At 41.3% G+C, this 15,838-nt stretch overlaps 1 protein-coding gene across 1 annotated transcript in view; it reads left to right on the top strand.

Moving 5' to 3' along the window:
• The window catches only part of TP53I13 (tumor protein p53 inducible protein 13), a 45,542-nt gene extending 41,191 nt beyond the window's left edge, over window positions 1-4,351 (top strand). The window contains exon 9 of the mRNA XM_069761182.1: window positions 1,735-4,351. Coding sequence (XP_069617283.1) covers window positions 1,735-1,844 — 110 coding nt within the window. The 3' untranslated portion in view covers window positions 1,845-4,351. The remainder of the gene's footprint in view (window positions 1-1,734) is intronic.
• Window positions 4,352-15,838: the final 11,487 nt, after the last annotated feature.

Genomic DNA, 15,838 nt, shown 5'->3' with positions numbered 1-15,838 from the left:
ATAAGTTCAATAATACTGTTACAGGGCCAGTCCATTCCTCTGTTACTGAGAAATCACCATTTAAATGTATATGCAAAGGAGTCTGAAGATCTGTTGTAGATCTGAAGCCTCTGTCACTCCAGCTCTGCTGCCTCCTGTTTGGGGTGAAACTTCCCAAAAAAGAAGCTCTCAGTCATAGAGTCTGCCAGACAAGTGGTGGCAAATAGAGCTGGAGTGATGGAGGCGTCAGATCTACGAAAGTCTTCAGCCTCATTTACATATCAATTCAAAAGCTGATTTCTGTGGAACAGAGGAGCGGACTGGCAAAGTAAAGGTATGGATGGACTTGTCTTTGAAAGAAGTACACAAGATATACATAGTTTTTTTGGGTGAAATCCTGCTGACAGATTCCCTTTAACCCCTTACTGACCTCGGACGGGATAGTACGTCCGAGGTCATCTTCCCTGCTTGGATGCAGGGCTCCGCGGTGAGCCCGCATCAAAGCCGGGACATGTCAGCTGTTTTGAACACCTGACATGTGCCCGCAATAGCGGCGGGTGAAATCGCGATTCACCCGCCGCTATTAACTAGTTAAATGCCCCTGTCAAACGCAGACAGCGGCATTTAACTACCGCATCCGGCCGGGCGGCCGGATATGAGCGCATCGCCGACCCCCGTCACATGATCGGAGGTCGGCGATGCTTCTCCATTGTAACCATAGAGGTCCTTGAAACCTCTATGGTTACTGATCGCCGGTAGCTGTGAGCGCCACCCTGTGGTTGGCGCTCACAGCACACCTGATTTTCTACTACATAGCAGCGAACAGCAGATCGCTGCTATGTAGCAGAGGCGATCGTGCTGTGCCTGCTTCTAGCCTCCCATGGAGGCTATTGAAGCATGGCAAAGTTAAAAAAAAATGCGAAAAATAAAAAAAAATATAAGTTTAAATCACCCCCCCTTTTGCCCCAAAATAAATCAATTAAAAAAAAAAATCAAAACTACACATATTTGGTATCGCCGCGTTCAGAATCGCCCGACCTATCAATAAAAAAAAAAAAGCATTAGCCTGATCGCTAAACGGCGTAACGAGAAAAAAATCGAAACGCCAGAGTTACGTTTTTTTGGTCGCCGCAACATCGCATTAAAATGCAATAACGGGCAATCAAATGAACGTATCTGCACCGAATTGGAATCATTAAAAACGCCAGCTCGGCACGCAAAAAATAAGCCCTCAACCGACCCCAAATCATGAAAAATGGAGACGCTACGAGTATCGGAAAATGGCGCATTTTTTTTTTTTTTTTTTTTTTTTTTAGCAAAGTTTGGATTTTTTTTTTCACCACTTAGGTAAAAAATAACCTAGACATGTTAGGTGTCTATGAACTCGTAGTGACCTGGAGAATCATAATGGCAGGTCAGTTTTAGCATTTAGTGAACCTAGCAAAAAAGCCAAACAAAAAAACAAGTGTGGGACTGCACTTTTTTTGCAATTTCACTGCACTTGGAATTTTTTCCCCGTTTTCTAGTACACGACATGGTAAAACCAATGATGTCGTTCAAAAGTACAACTCGTCCCGCAAAAAATAAGCCCTCACATGGCCAAATTGACGGAAAAATAAAGTTATGGCTCTGGGAAGGAGGGGAGCGAAAAACGAACACGGAAAAATGGAAAATCCCAAGGTCATGAAGGGGTTAAACATGACACAACGAGTCTGTTTTTGTCTTTTTATAATTATTTTTTTCCTCTCCTTTCAGCGATAATCAAGAGGAGGTTGGTTCAAGGTCACAGCATACGCAAGAAATGGATTGGACGCAAGAAAAATCCTGTGGTCTTGTATGAAAGTCTGAGTGATAGTTCTGACTGAGAACAGTGACTGCCATCAAAATTAGGTCAATTTACACTGTCTGGATGTAGAGCGATGTTTTAGTGGCGCCGAGAAATGTTCTTATTAGGTCAACTTCAAAATTGATGAAGGGGTCGATTGTTTAGAATGTGTGAAGCAAGCCTACTTGTTTTTAACTATGCCTAGTATTGCCGCTTAGTTCCAGTTATTATTATTAAACCTGCAATACCAGACATAGCCCATGGACAAAAGTGCCTGTTTTAAGAGGTGGGGAGGGACAGACCTTTTATTTCTATTCTCCTCCCATCGGGGGCAGATTGATTGGTGGGCCTTATATCACAACTATGATGTTGATGGCAGCCTTTTTTTTTTCAGTTGCACGCCACAATGGAATATAACTGATATTAAATGACCACCCCAGCTACAATAGAATAGTGTATACTTTGTATATCTTTGTGTATTTGCGAACCTGTACCAAATCAATGACCTATCCATAGACTACTTGTAATAAGCAATAGATATTTCTGACCATGATATTCAGTAAATGTGTAGCTGCTAATTTATATTAGAAAATTCTGTACATCAAGCTGTTTTCTACAGCATACATTGGACATCTGCCCTCTTGTGATATACGGTGTGTATGTATATATATATATACATATATATATACAGTGCCTACAAGTAGTATTCAACCCCCTGCAGATTTAGCAGGTTTACACATTTGGAATTAACTTGGCATTGTGACATTTGGACTGTAGATCAGCCTGGAAGTGTGAAATGCACTGCAGCAAAAAAGAATGTTATTTCTTTGTTTATTTTTTTTTTAAATTGTGAAAAGTCTTTTCAGTGGGTCATTTATTATTCAACCCCTCAACCCACCAGAATTCTGTTTGGTTCCCCTAAAGTATTAAGAAGTAGTTCAGGCACAAAGAACAATGAGCTTCACATGTTTGGATTAATTATCTTTTTCCAGCCTTTTCTGACTATTTAAGACCCTCCCCAAACTTGTGAACAGCACTCATACATGGTCAACATGGGAAAGACAAAGGAGCATTCCAAGGCCATCAGAGACAAGATCGTGGAGGGTCACAAGGCTGGCAAGGGGTACAAAACCCTTTCCAAGGAGTTGGGCCTACCTGTCTCCACTGTTGGGAGCATCATCCGGAAGTAAAAGGCTTATGGAACTACTGTTAGCCTTCCACGGCCTGGACAGCCTTTGAAAGTTTCCTCCCGTGCCGAGGTCAGGCTTGTCTGAAGAGTCAAGGCTAACCCAAGGACAACAAGGAAGGAGCTCCGGGAAGATCTCATGGCAGTGGGGACATTGGTTTCAGTCAATACCATAAGTAACGTACTCCACCGCAATGGTCTCCGTTCCAGACGAGCCCGTAAGGTACCTTTACTTTCAAAGCGTCATGTCAAGGCTCGTCTACAGTTTGCTCATGATCACTTGGAGGACTCAGACTGACTGGTTCAAGGTTCTCTGGTCTGATGAGACCAAGATCGAGATCTTTGGTGCCAACCACACACGTGACGTTTGGAGACTGGATGGCACTGCATACGACCCCAAGAATACCATCCCTACAGTCAAGCATGGTGGTGGCAGCATCATTCTGTGGGGCTGTTTCTCAGCCAAGGGGCCTGGCCATCTGGTCCGCATCCATGGGAAGATGGATAGCACGGCCTACCTGGAGATTTTGGCCAAGAACCTCCGCTCCTCCATCAAGGATCTTATGATGGGTCGTCATTTCATCTTCCAACAAGACAACGACCCAAAGCACACAGCCAAGAAAACCAAGGCCTGGTTCAAGAGGCAAAAAATCAAGGTGTTGCAGTGGCCTAGTCAGTCTCCTGACCTTAACCCAATTGAAAACTTGTGGAAGGAGCTCAACATTAAAGTCTACATGAGACACCCAAAGAACCTAGATAACTTGGAGAAGATCTGCATGGAGGAGTGGGCCAAGATAACTCCAGAGACCTGTGCCGGCCTGATCAGGTCTTATAAAAGACGATTATTAGCTGTAACTGCAAACAAAGGTTATTCCACAAAATATTAAACCTAGGGGTTGAATAATAATTGACCCACACTTTTATGTTTAAAATTTATAAAAATTTAACTGAGCAACAAAGCTTTTTGGTTTGCAAGATTTATGCATCTGTTAATAAATCCTGCTCTTGTTTGAAGTTTGAAGGCTCTAACTTGTTTGCATCTTATTAAACCTGCTAAATCTGCAGGGGGTTGAATACCACTTGTAGGCACTGTGTGTGTATATGTATATATATATATATATATATTTTAAGATTTGGCGGTCTTTTCAACACTGTCTTCTCTCTGTAACAGAGAATTACCTATTACCGCCACCTGCGGCTTTCTGAATATGAAAACTTAGTGTTGCGTTTGGCAACTATTTATAAATTACAGTATATTTTTATACTTTTTGAAGTTTGCCAATTGTATTTTGTGGTGGTCTTGTATGTGTTTTTATACATAATCACTTGCATTTTTTTTATTAAAGATTGCTTAAGAAGTTTGTGTACTTGTATTCTTTCATGAACTAACTTGTACTCTTCTGTTCTTTATACGGCAGAAAACGTTACGATTCGCCTCACGATTTAAAAGGGCGTGTTGTTTAAAATTAAATATGGACATTAATATGATTTGATCCATGGCTGATCACGATCTGCTATATTATACATGCAGATTGCCACAGGTTTATGAAGAGCTTATGTTTCACACACACTTTACCATGTGCATCCAGCACATGCAGAGGGGGAAGAAATACCGAAATAACTACATACAACTATAATATTATATGTACATCATTTTTGACACTAGACTTCGTATAATGCAGTATATAAAGGTTTTCCTGTAGCATTCCTCTACCTTGAAAAGTTATGACTGGGACTCCCTATGAAGGCAAACACCCACTAAGTGCACAACCTGCAGCTTCACAATTTGGGATGGCCTAGAAGAAGGTTTTGAAAATAAAAGTAAATGGAAATCTGTTACACTATGCTAGTAAGAAGAATTTATACACATACTGATAAAAATACTTTTCATGGCATTTTGTTTATGCTGTCATGACAAAGATTTATAATCTACTTTTCAATTTTTTTAACATCTTAGTTTCTTTTTGGTTTTTACATGGTAGAGTTGTAAACTAGTTACCCAATGGTCAATAGATTAGACATGGCTCCCACCTAATGGGGAACGATGTAGGTGGTTAAGACCACCAGATGGCAACATGAAGAAGAGTGATGCATCTAGTAGTGGTCAGTGGGTCTGGTTGTGACTTCCATTAAAAAAAAAAAAAAAAAAAAAAAAATTGAATGCTGTTGGACTATGGTTTGCAGATCTTGCCCCTTTATAGGCTTCAATGCAAGTCATGTTGCAGTTGCGTTGGGTATTTGAATTTTTTTCTTCTTTCTAGAGCTAGCTGCTGTAAAGTAGTCAAAAGTATGTTTCTGTTCATATGACAACACATATAATAAAAAAAAAAATTCCTTCAAAAAGCTGTCTTACTGATAGGTCTAGCTTTTGTTAGATAACCAATTGATATTTGACAAAGGCTAATAAAATGTGATTATTTTCTTGCCCCGCAACGGGAGCTAAACTGGTTAGTGTTGAAAACATTCATATTCTGGAATATTGAGCCATTTTACATTTAGGCTGCCTAGACGAGCTGAGGTTTTGTTTTTTTTTCACCCCTCCTCTTTCCAAAAATGATCAGTTAAGCCAAACCACTAATTCTAAAACGGGGAACACCAAACCAGCATGTAACACAGCACAGTGGATACAAACCAGGGCAGGGTTATATTCTTGAAATAGAGACTTTGGGTGAGGGCTACATTGTGACTTGGCAAGTAACTCAAGAGTTAGTGACCAAGCATCCCAAATCATGTGGCGCTTGTGTAAAGGGTTGGGCATTTTATTTTATAAGTGCATTGGGACATGACTGATTCCCTTTACAGAATTGTGTAGATCGTGTTTTTGGGTTGAACCAAGCTTATGACTTATTTAAAGAGGTAATCCAGCTCCACTCACTTCCACAACGGCAGGTAAGCAGGGTCGGGGCCAGGTATTGTGCACCTCTCCTATTCAGTGACCAGTACAAGTGTACAGTCCGTATCTGCTGCTTGTACACACGAAAACTGAAAGTTTGGTTTAGGTGGTCTTTAATAAGATGGAAGCTGCCACTTAAAGAGGTTTTCTGCCTTATTTTTAAACTGATAAATAAGCTACTCTGGTAAATAATGCTTACTATAAGGCTGGGGTCACACTTGCGAGTGCAATGCGAGAAACTCACACGAGTCTCTCGCCTCTGTACCCGGCACTGCCACCGACTCTCGGGCCCGGAGTGTTCAGCTGCATAGAAATACATGCAGTCGCATGGTCCGGTCCCAAGTGCTGGCAGCAGTGCTGGGTATAGAGGCGAGACGCGTGAGTGTGACACCGACCTAATACTCATAGATTGGAGACTGAGGAAAAATTATGATGTACAGTTAGGTCCAGAAATATTTGGTCAGAGACACGGTTTGGTATTTTAGACGTTTTGAAACGGACATGAGTCCTGGTCACTGTAAGAGACATACTTGGGTGTTCGGAGCACAGGAAACTCTGTATCAAGGTGTGGAGTAATCACAAAATGGAAAAAAAAATTCAATTCAACAAACTTGTGAACAAACTACTTTTTTTTTTTCATTCACTGAAAGTGCTCAGAGGACAAAATCGGCATCAGCGATGCAAGTTACATGGTATGTCATATCAACGCATTTCAAGTGATTACGCACCACTTATGATGTCCCTCATGATTAAGTGTGTGTAGTCACTTGAAACACATCAATGTCACCTACCATGTAACTTAAATCGCTGATGCTACTTTATCCTCTACTGAGCACTTTCAGTGAATAAAAAAAAAAGTTTGTTCCCATGTTCATTGAGCTGGATTTTCTTCTGTTTTGCAATTTTAGTCGTTTACTCAAACATATTCAAGATAGTTATTTAATCAATATGGGCTTAAAGTTCAGATTCAGCTTTAAGTTGAGGTTATTCACATCCTAATTGGAGTAAAGGCTTACCAATTACAAGGGTCCAAAGGTAATTGGACAGTTATCTCACACACTCTTTAATGGGCCTACCCCCTCATTAATCCATCATCAATTAAGCAGGTAAAAGGTCTGGAGCAGATTCCAGGTGTGGCATTGACTGCTAGAGCTACGAACCAACAACATGCAGTCAAAGGAGCTCTGAATGGGAAAAAAAGAAATTCATCAGGGAGAGTGCACAAATGTTAGGAAAGGTCAAATTAACAGTTTGGTACAATCTGCAAAACAAAAATATAGGGTGCACTGGTGAGTTTGGGAACTCTAAAAGACCTGGATGTCAATGGAAGACAACAGAAATAGAAGAGAGGCGTTCCAGCTCCATAAAACGAGATACTTTATTAATTTGTAAAATCTTTGCAATTCAGTAAATCCTTGCGTACATGCGAATGCCCAAGTGTGGAGAAATATGCGACGCGTTTCGATCGATGCCGATCTTAGTCAATGCATAGTTGAATGAGGGACACAACCCTTCTTTTCTAATGTTCCTGGACCAATCCTAGTGGCGGCTCAGGTCATCTGATCGGAGCTGCAGGTCCTGAACCAAAGATTACTTTCTTAACATATAACACAGCATTACATATCGGTAAGTAAATATTAAAACAAATTGAATGACAATTAAAATACAACAACACAGTGCAATTGATGGATATTTCAACAATAGTGATACATGATTTCATTTTTTCGGTTAAGACCAGACGGATATCTTGTTTGCAGGTTGTATATCCAAAAGGCTTCTCTAGTGAGAAGCCGTTTTTTGACCTCACCTCCCCACTGAGACATTTTAACCTGTTCGATGCCCTGAATCCTCATATTGGACATATTCCCTGCATGGTGTGTAACAAAATGGCTTGCAACTGCTGACATATTTCGATTCCCAGCATTAGTGCTGCCCACATCCCTTATATGCTCCGATATTCTCACCTTTAACTTTCTAGTGGTGCAACCTATGTAGGAGACATTGCAAGAGATGCAATCAATTTTGTATACCACATTACTGGTGTGGCAATTGATAAAATCCTTAATGTAGTAGGATTTAGAACCCTCCCTATTTTGGAAAGTGGTTTTTTTTACGGCATTTCGACAGGTACTGCATGCGGTAACGCCACATTTAAAAAAACCTTTATATTCTAGCCAGGTTTTTGTTTTCGGCTGAGGAACAGACACACTGGGGGACAATAATACACCTAAAAGAGAACCCTAAGAGCTACCAAAGGGCAACCCCCGTCAGCTAATATATATAAACCAAAAAGAGAAAAAAGGGGGAACTTAGCAACCGTAAAGTGCGGTGCCAAATATTCAGTATGGCTCGACAAATAAACCATAAAATATGCCCCTATAAAATCCAGACCAGACAGGGGTACATAAAGATATGAATTTTATTGAAGATATTAAATATACTAGCACCGGTACAAACATTCAATATAGTGGCGCCAGTACAAACAGGACAGCAATGATAAAGCGAAAAAACAGCTAAAAAGGAACAGTGCATCAGATGTAATCACATATAGGGGGATGCACTAAAGACTGCACAGAAAATGTCCCTGCTGCACTACCTACAACACCTGAAGCCTAGATGCCGGACAAATAGTAACGCCCACTTAAGTCAATATGATGTCTCATAAGAGAAAGCATGTGAGGAGGTGAGCCATATGGTACCAGCCTCGCACGCCCAGAATACTGGGTCACAAGGCTGTGTCATATAAGACAAGGTATGCCAGATAAAGCATGAATAAAGATACAGTAAATGAATGAACCTTAGGTATAGATACCTTGAGACATCATGACAACCGGGTGCAGGCGTGCAGACAGGGCACAGAGAGCCTCGATGCGCGTTTCACCGCCTTGGCTTCGTCAGGAGGATTTTATAGGGGCATATTTTATGGTTTATTTGTCGAGCCATACTGAATATTTGGCACCGCACTTTACACTGGGGGACAATACATTGCCAATTGTTGGCGCTGTCCTTGCCACTATGTTTAACCCATCTTTCAAAATTTCGGAGAGAATATCATCCTCCTGCAAAATGGGTAACCTCTTAAGAATTATATTTTTAATTTCACGAAATTGAGTGCTGTACTGAAAACAAACATATGGTTTCTTTTCTTTTTTTCTTTATCCTCTCTATTCACTGTATCGGAGCTCAAAAGACTATCTCTAGATTTACTTTCTACTATTTTACGGGCTCTCTCCAAAGTCCAACTAGGATACTCTCTTTTCTTTAGTTTGGCCCCCAACTGCTGATATTCCCTATCTCTACTTATTTCCCCACTGCAGTTTCTTTTAAGCCTTGTGTATTCTCCCACCGGGATATATTTAATGGTGTGTCCTGGGTGACTCCTTCTAGCGTGCAAGATAGTGTTTCCACTTAGGGGTTTAACGTGTGTCTTACTCGCAATAACCTGATTGGTTACCCCTACCAAATCTAAATCCAGGAATGATATTTGACTAACATCCCATCTGTGGGTAAATTTAATTCCATAGTCATTGGCATTAACCCCTATCTGACCTCGGACGGGATAGTACGTCCGAGGTCAGAAGCCCTGCTTTGATGCAGGGCTCCGCGGTGAGCCCGCATCAAAGCCGGGACATGTCAGCTGTTTTGAACAGCTGACATGTGCCCGTAATAGGCGCGGGCAGAATCGCGATCTGCCCGCACCTATTAACTAGTTAAATGACGCTGTCAAACGCAGACAGCGGCATTTAACTACCGCTTCCGGCCGGGCGGCCGGAAATGACGTCATCGCCAACCCCCGTCACATGATCGGGGGTCGGTGATGCATCTCGATTGTAACCATAGAGGTCCTTGAGACCTCTATGGTTACTGATCACCGGTGGCTGTGAGCGCCACCCTGTGGTCGGCGCTCACAGCACACCTCCATTTCTGCTACATAGCAGATCGCTGCTATGTAGCAGAGGCGATCGCGTTGTGCCTGCTTCTAGCCTCCCATGGAGGCTATTGAAGCATGGCAAAAGTAAAAAAAAAAAGTTGAAAAAAATGTTAAAAAAAATAAAAAAAATATAAAAGTTTAAATCACCCCCCTTTCGCCTCAATCAAAATAAATCAATAAAAAAAATATAAAATCTACGCATATTTGGTATCGCCGCGCTCAGAATCGCCCGATCTATCAACTAAAAAAAAGCATTAACCTGATCGCTAAACAGCGTAGCGGGAAAAAAATTCAAAACGCCAGAATTACGTTTTTTTGGTCGCCGCGACATTGCATTAAAATGCAATAACGGGCGATCAAAAGAACGTATCTGCACCAAAATGCTATCATTAAAAACGTCATCTCGGCACCCAAAAAATAAGCCCTCAACCGACCCCAGATCACGAAAAATGGAGACGCTACGGGTATCGGAAAATGGCGCAATTTTTTTTTTTTTTTTTTAGCAAAGTTTGGAATTTTTTTTCACCACTTAGATAAAAAATAACCTAGTCATGTTAGGTGTCTATGAACTCGTACTGACCCGGAGAATCATAATGGTAGGTCAGTTTTAGCATTTAGTGAACCTAGCAAAAAAGCCAAACAAAAAACAAGTGTGGGATTGCACTTTTTTTGCAATTTCACCGCACTTGGAATTTTTTTCCCGTTTTCTAGTACACGACATGCCAAAACCAATGATGTCGTTCAAAAGTACAACTCGTCCCGCAAAAAATAAGCCCTCACATGGCCAAATTGACAGAAAAATAAAAAAGTTATGGCTCTGGGAAGGAGGGGAGTGAAAAACGAACACGGAAAAATGAAAAATCCCAAGGTCATGAAGGGGTTAATATATTCGATAAAGTCTGGTATGGCAGATACATCGCCCCCCCCCCCCCCCCCCAAATAAGGAAGACAACAGAGGTGGATGATCAGAATCCTTTCCGTGGTGAAGAAAAACTCCTTCACAACATCCACCCTAGTAAAGAACACTCTAGGAAGTAGGTGTTTCAGTATCTAAGCCTACTACAAGTCCGGTGTGTCTGTGTGTCCATGTGCAAAACGGGGAAACATGTCAGTGTTCGTGGGTGTGCATGGATCACACGGACCCATTAAAGTCACACACCGCACATGGATGCTGTCGGTGTGTTTTTTTAAAAGTCATAGGGTTAAAATTGAAAACAAATTGTTTCAATACACGTCTTCCATCACAATTTGCACAGCTTTGAAGTCTGCCTCTAACACTTCAACAAACATTTTTGCACACGTCTCTTTGGGTATTAATTTCTTGAAATTCATCTCTTATGTAATTTTTCAAATCACTGACACTTTTTGGTTTTCGACTATAAACTTTGTCCTTGAGTACCCCCCAAAAGAAAAAATCCATTGGGGTCAAGTCTGGTGAACGTGGCGGCAAAATCAAGTGGGCCTTTTCGGCCAATCCATTTATTAGGAAATGTTTCATCAAAATACTTGCGGACGACTCTTGAATAATGTGGAGGGGCCCCATCTTGTTGGAAATAAAGGTCATTTGAATTAGGCTGTTGCTGTTAGGCTACTTTCACACTAGCGATGGTACGGGGCCGTCGCCATGCGTCGGCCCGATGTACCGACGTAGTGTGTTAATTGTAGTAGCACAACGTGGGCAGCGGATGCAGTTTTACAACGCATCCGCTGCCCCATTGTAATGTCTGGGGAGGAGGGGGCGGAGTTTCGGCCACGCATGCGCGGACGAAAATGGCGGACTCAACGCACAAAAAAACGTTACATGTAACTTTTTTTGTGCCGAGGGTCTGCCAAAACACAACGCATCCGTCGCACGACAGATGCGACATGTCGCAATGCGTCGCTAATGCAAGTCTATGGAGAAAAAAAACGCATCCTGCGGGCACATTTGCAGGATGCATATTTTTCTCCAAAACGACGTATTGCGACGTACGCCAAACAACGCTAGTGTGAAAGTAGCCTAACTGGGGAACAACTTGATTCCTTAGAATTGAGATACTTATCTACTGTGACTGTTCCATCAAAAAACAATAAAAAAGGTCCAAAAACACCAAAACTTGAAATACCACCCCAAACATTGACACCAAACTCATTTAGTTGTTGCTCTAATGTTAAATGCATGCTCTCATTATACAAGTAAATACAATTATGTTTGTTACTATGGCCAGATAATTTGAAAGAAGCTTCATCACTCCACATAATGTTGTCTAAAATTACTGGATTTTCTTCAATTTCGTTAAGCATAATCTCACTAAATTGCAGCCGCCTGTCTGGATCATCCTCCAATAAACCATGAATTACACGTGGACTTATCGTTTCCACCCAATAGATTTCAGTATTCGCATGATGGAAGCTCGTGAAATTCCCGATTCTAAAGAGACTCTTCTGGTGGACTTTTTTTGGACTCTGAACAAATGTTTCAGCAACAAGTTGTTTTTGGAGCATTAAGGATTGAGCCAGTGGCTTAGAATTTGTCACAAATGTGGTAAATGTTTTGTCTCTTTGGGGCTTGAGTACCAAATGTTTCAACCCAATTTGCTCTGTTTCAGCATTTTGAGATTTCCAATACTCTTTAAATACAGATCAAAGAAAATGGATTTTAATTCTTTGCCATTCTGGGCTATCCGAAAAGAAAACAGATTTGGGGGAGATTTATCTGTGAACACTGGATCTGTGAAACTGACTCAGTTGCCCTTAGCAACCAATCAGATTCCACCTTTCATTTTCCAAAGAGTCTGTGAAGAATGAAAAGTGGAATCTGATTGGTTGCTAAAGGCAACATAGTCAGTTTCACTTTACACCATGTTTGATATATCTCCCCCTTCATAACCCTATTACACATACTGTCCACCTACTTTTGAACCAGTGTGTGTGTGTGTGTATGTATAATATATATATATATATATATATATATATATATATATATATATATATATATATATATATATATATATATATATATATATATATATATATATATATATATATATATATATATATATATATATAGTGGGGCAAAAAAGTATTTAGTCAGTCAGCAATAGTGCAAGTTCCACCACTTAAAAAGATAAGAGGCGTCTGTAATTTACATCATAGGTAGACCTCAACTATGGAAGACAAACTGAGAAAAAAAATCCAGAAAATCACATTGTCTGTTTTTTTAACATTTTATTTGCATATTATGGTGGAAAATAAGTATTTGGTCAGAAACAAAATTTCATCTCAATACTTTGTAATATATCCTTTGTTGGCAATGACAGAGGTCAAACGTTTTCTGTAAGTCTTCACAAGGTTGCCACACACTGTTGTTGGTATGTTGGCCCATTCCTCCATGCAGATCTCCTCTAGAGCAGTGATGTTTTTGGCTTTTCGCTTGGCAACACGGACTTTCAACTCCCTCCAAAGGTTTTCTATAGGGTTGAGATCTGGAGACTGGCTAGGCCACTCCAGGACCTTGAAATGCTTCTTATGAAGCCACTCCTTCGTTGCCCTGGTGGTGTGCTTTGGATCATTGTCATGTTGAAAGACCCAGCCACGTTTCATCTTCAATGCGCTTGCTGATGGAAGGAGGTTTGCACTCAAAATCTCACGATACATGGCCCCATTCATTCTTTCATGTACCCGGATCAGTCGTCCTGGCCCCTTTGCAGAGAAACAGCCCCAAAGCATGATGTTTCCACCACCATACTTTACAGTAGGTATGGTGTTTGATGGATGCAACTCAGTATTCTTTTTCCTCCAAACACGACAAGTTGTGTTTCTACCAAACAGTTCCAGTTTGGTTTCATCAGACCATAGGACATTCTCCCAGAACTCCTCTGGATCATCCAAATGCTCTCTAGCAAACTTCAGACGGGCCCGGACATGTACTGGCTTAAGCAGTGGGACACGTCTGGCACTGCAGGATCTGAGTCCATGGTGGCGTAGTGTGTTACTTATGGTAGGCCTTGTTACATTGGTCCCAGCTCTCTGCAGTTCATTCACTAGGTCCCCCCGCGTGGTTCTGGGATTTTTGCTCACCGTTCTTGTGATCATTCTGACCCCATGGGGAGGGATTTTGCGTGGAGCCCCAGATCGAGGGAGATTATCAGTGGTCTTGTATGTCTTCCATTTTCTAATTATTGCTCCCACTGTTGATTTCTTCACTCCAAGCTGGTTGGCTATTGCAGATTTAGTCTTCCCAGCCTGGTGCAGGGCTACAATTTTGTTTCTGGTGTCCTTTGACAGCTCTTTGGTCTTCACCGTGGTGGAGTTTGCAGTCAGACTGTTTGAGGGTGTGCACAGGTGTCTTTTTATACTGATAACAAGTTTAAACAGGTGCCATTACTACAGGTAATCAGTGGAGGAAAGAGGAGACTCTTAAAGAAGAAGTTACAGGTCTGTGAGAGCCAGAAATCTTGATTGTTTGTTTCTGACCAAATACTTATTTTCCACCATAATATGCAAATAAAATGATAAAAAAACAGACAATGTGATTTTCTGGATTTTTTTTTCTCAGTTTGCCTCCCATAGTTGAGGTCTACCTATGATGTAAATTAAAGACGCCTCTCATCTTTTTAAGTGGTGGAACTTGCACTATTGCTGACTGACTAAATACTTTTTTGCCCCACTGTATATATATATACACACACATACATACATACACACACATACATACATACAGAGAGCGAGACTCAGAGAAGCATATTTCCTTGGTGATCTGTGTATATAGAAGTTCATGTTAAAAGTCGCATTGCAATTGGATCGCATTCGCATGTAAATAGGAGATCATTCGGATGCTAGGTGCTAAAAATCGCTTTGTACTCGTAAGAAAATAGCATGATATGCTAGTGCATGGTACTCGTTTTTTGAACCAACAGCAGACTGTTTTCTTTTACGGTGATGGATTTGAGCCATTAAAAATAGAAAGACCAGATTAGATGGGAAGAAGAAAGTATAGAGAAGGCTTGGAACGATTTATGATCCAAAGAACACCATATCCTCTGTAAAACATGGTGGAGGTAGTGTGATGGCACGTGCATGCATCGATTCCAATGGCGCTGGGTCACTAGTGTTTATTGATGATGTGATGAATTCTGAAGTGTGCAGGGCGATACTTTCTGCTCAGATTCAACCAAATGCAGCAAGGTTGATTGTTCATCTGTACTGTGATTCACCATCAAAAGACCTAAACATACAGACTGCAAAAGTAGCCAAGGAGTTTTTTTTTTTTTAAGGCCTAGAAATTAGATATTCTGCAATGGCAGAATCAGTTACCAGATCTCAATCCCATTGAGCAACATTTCACATGCTTAAGACAAAACTTAATGAAGTTGTCCAAAACTTGGACAACTCATTGTCATATCCCTTTTGCTTGGCCTCCATAAAATTATAAAGCTTATACTCAACTCCCATGCTGGAGCCCTTCCCACTATGTCGGCATTTGATCTCTTAGGGCTCCTGTGCTATAGTAACGTGACGCCGGAGCCCAATCAGTGCTGGCGTCACTGTCACCACCACCTTTTGAGTTAAGCAGGAAGAGGAAGTCTGAGATCAGCTGCTGCCCGGATTACTACTTCGATTTGTTCATAGGGGGAGACAGTGACACCAATGCTGATTGAACACTGGCGTCCTGTGTCCAAAACACTGCATGAAAGCCCCAGGTAGAGCGAGTGCCACCACCACGGGAACTGTGCTGGCACAAGAGGTAAGTATAGGCTGGCTCTATTATTTGATGGGGGCCAAACATTTTGATCAAGTGGTTGTCCTAGTAGTGGACAACTCCTTTAGGCCGGTTTCACACATCAGTACCGGAGACACTGACTCACGTAGACACATTAAAATCAATGTGTCTCTGCACATGTCAGCGTGTTTTCACGGACCGTGTGTCCGTTTGGAAAACACAGAGACATGTCAGTGTTCGTGGCAGCGCACGTATTACACGGACCCATTAAAGTCAATGGGTCCGTGTAAAACACGTACCGCACACGGATGTTGTCCGTGTGC

Source organism: Ranitomeya imitator, chromosome 3 (genome assembly GCF_032444005.1).
Source record: "Ranitomeya imitator isolate aRanImi1 chromosome 3, aRanImi1.pri, whole genome shotgun sequence".
Taxonomy (NCBI): domain Eukaryota; kingdom Metazoa; phylum Chordata; class Amphibia; order Anura; family Dendrobatidae; genus Ranitomeya; species Ranitomeya imitator.
This window is presented reverse-complemented; position numbering and strand designations above follow the sequence as displayed.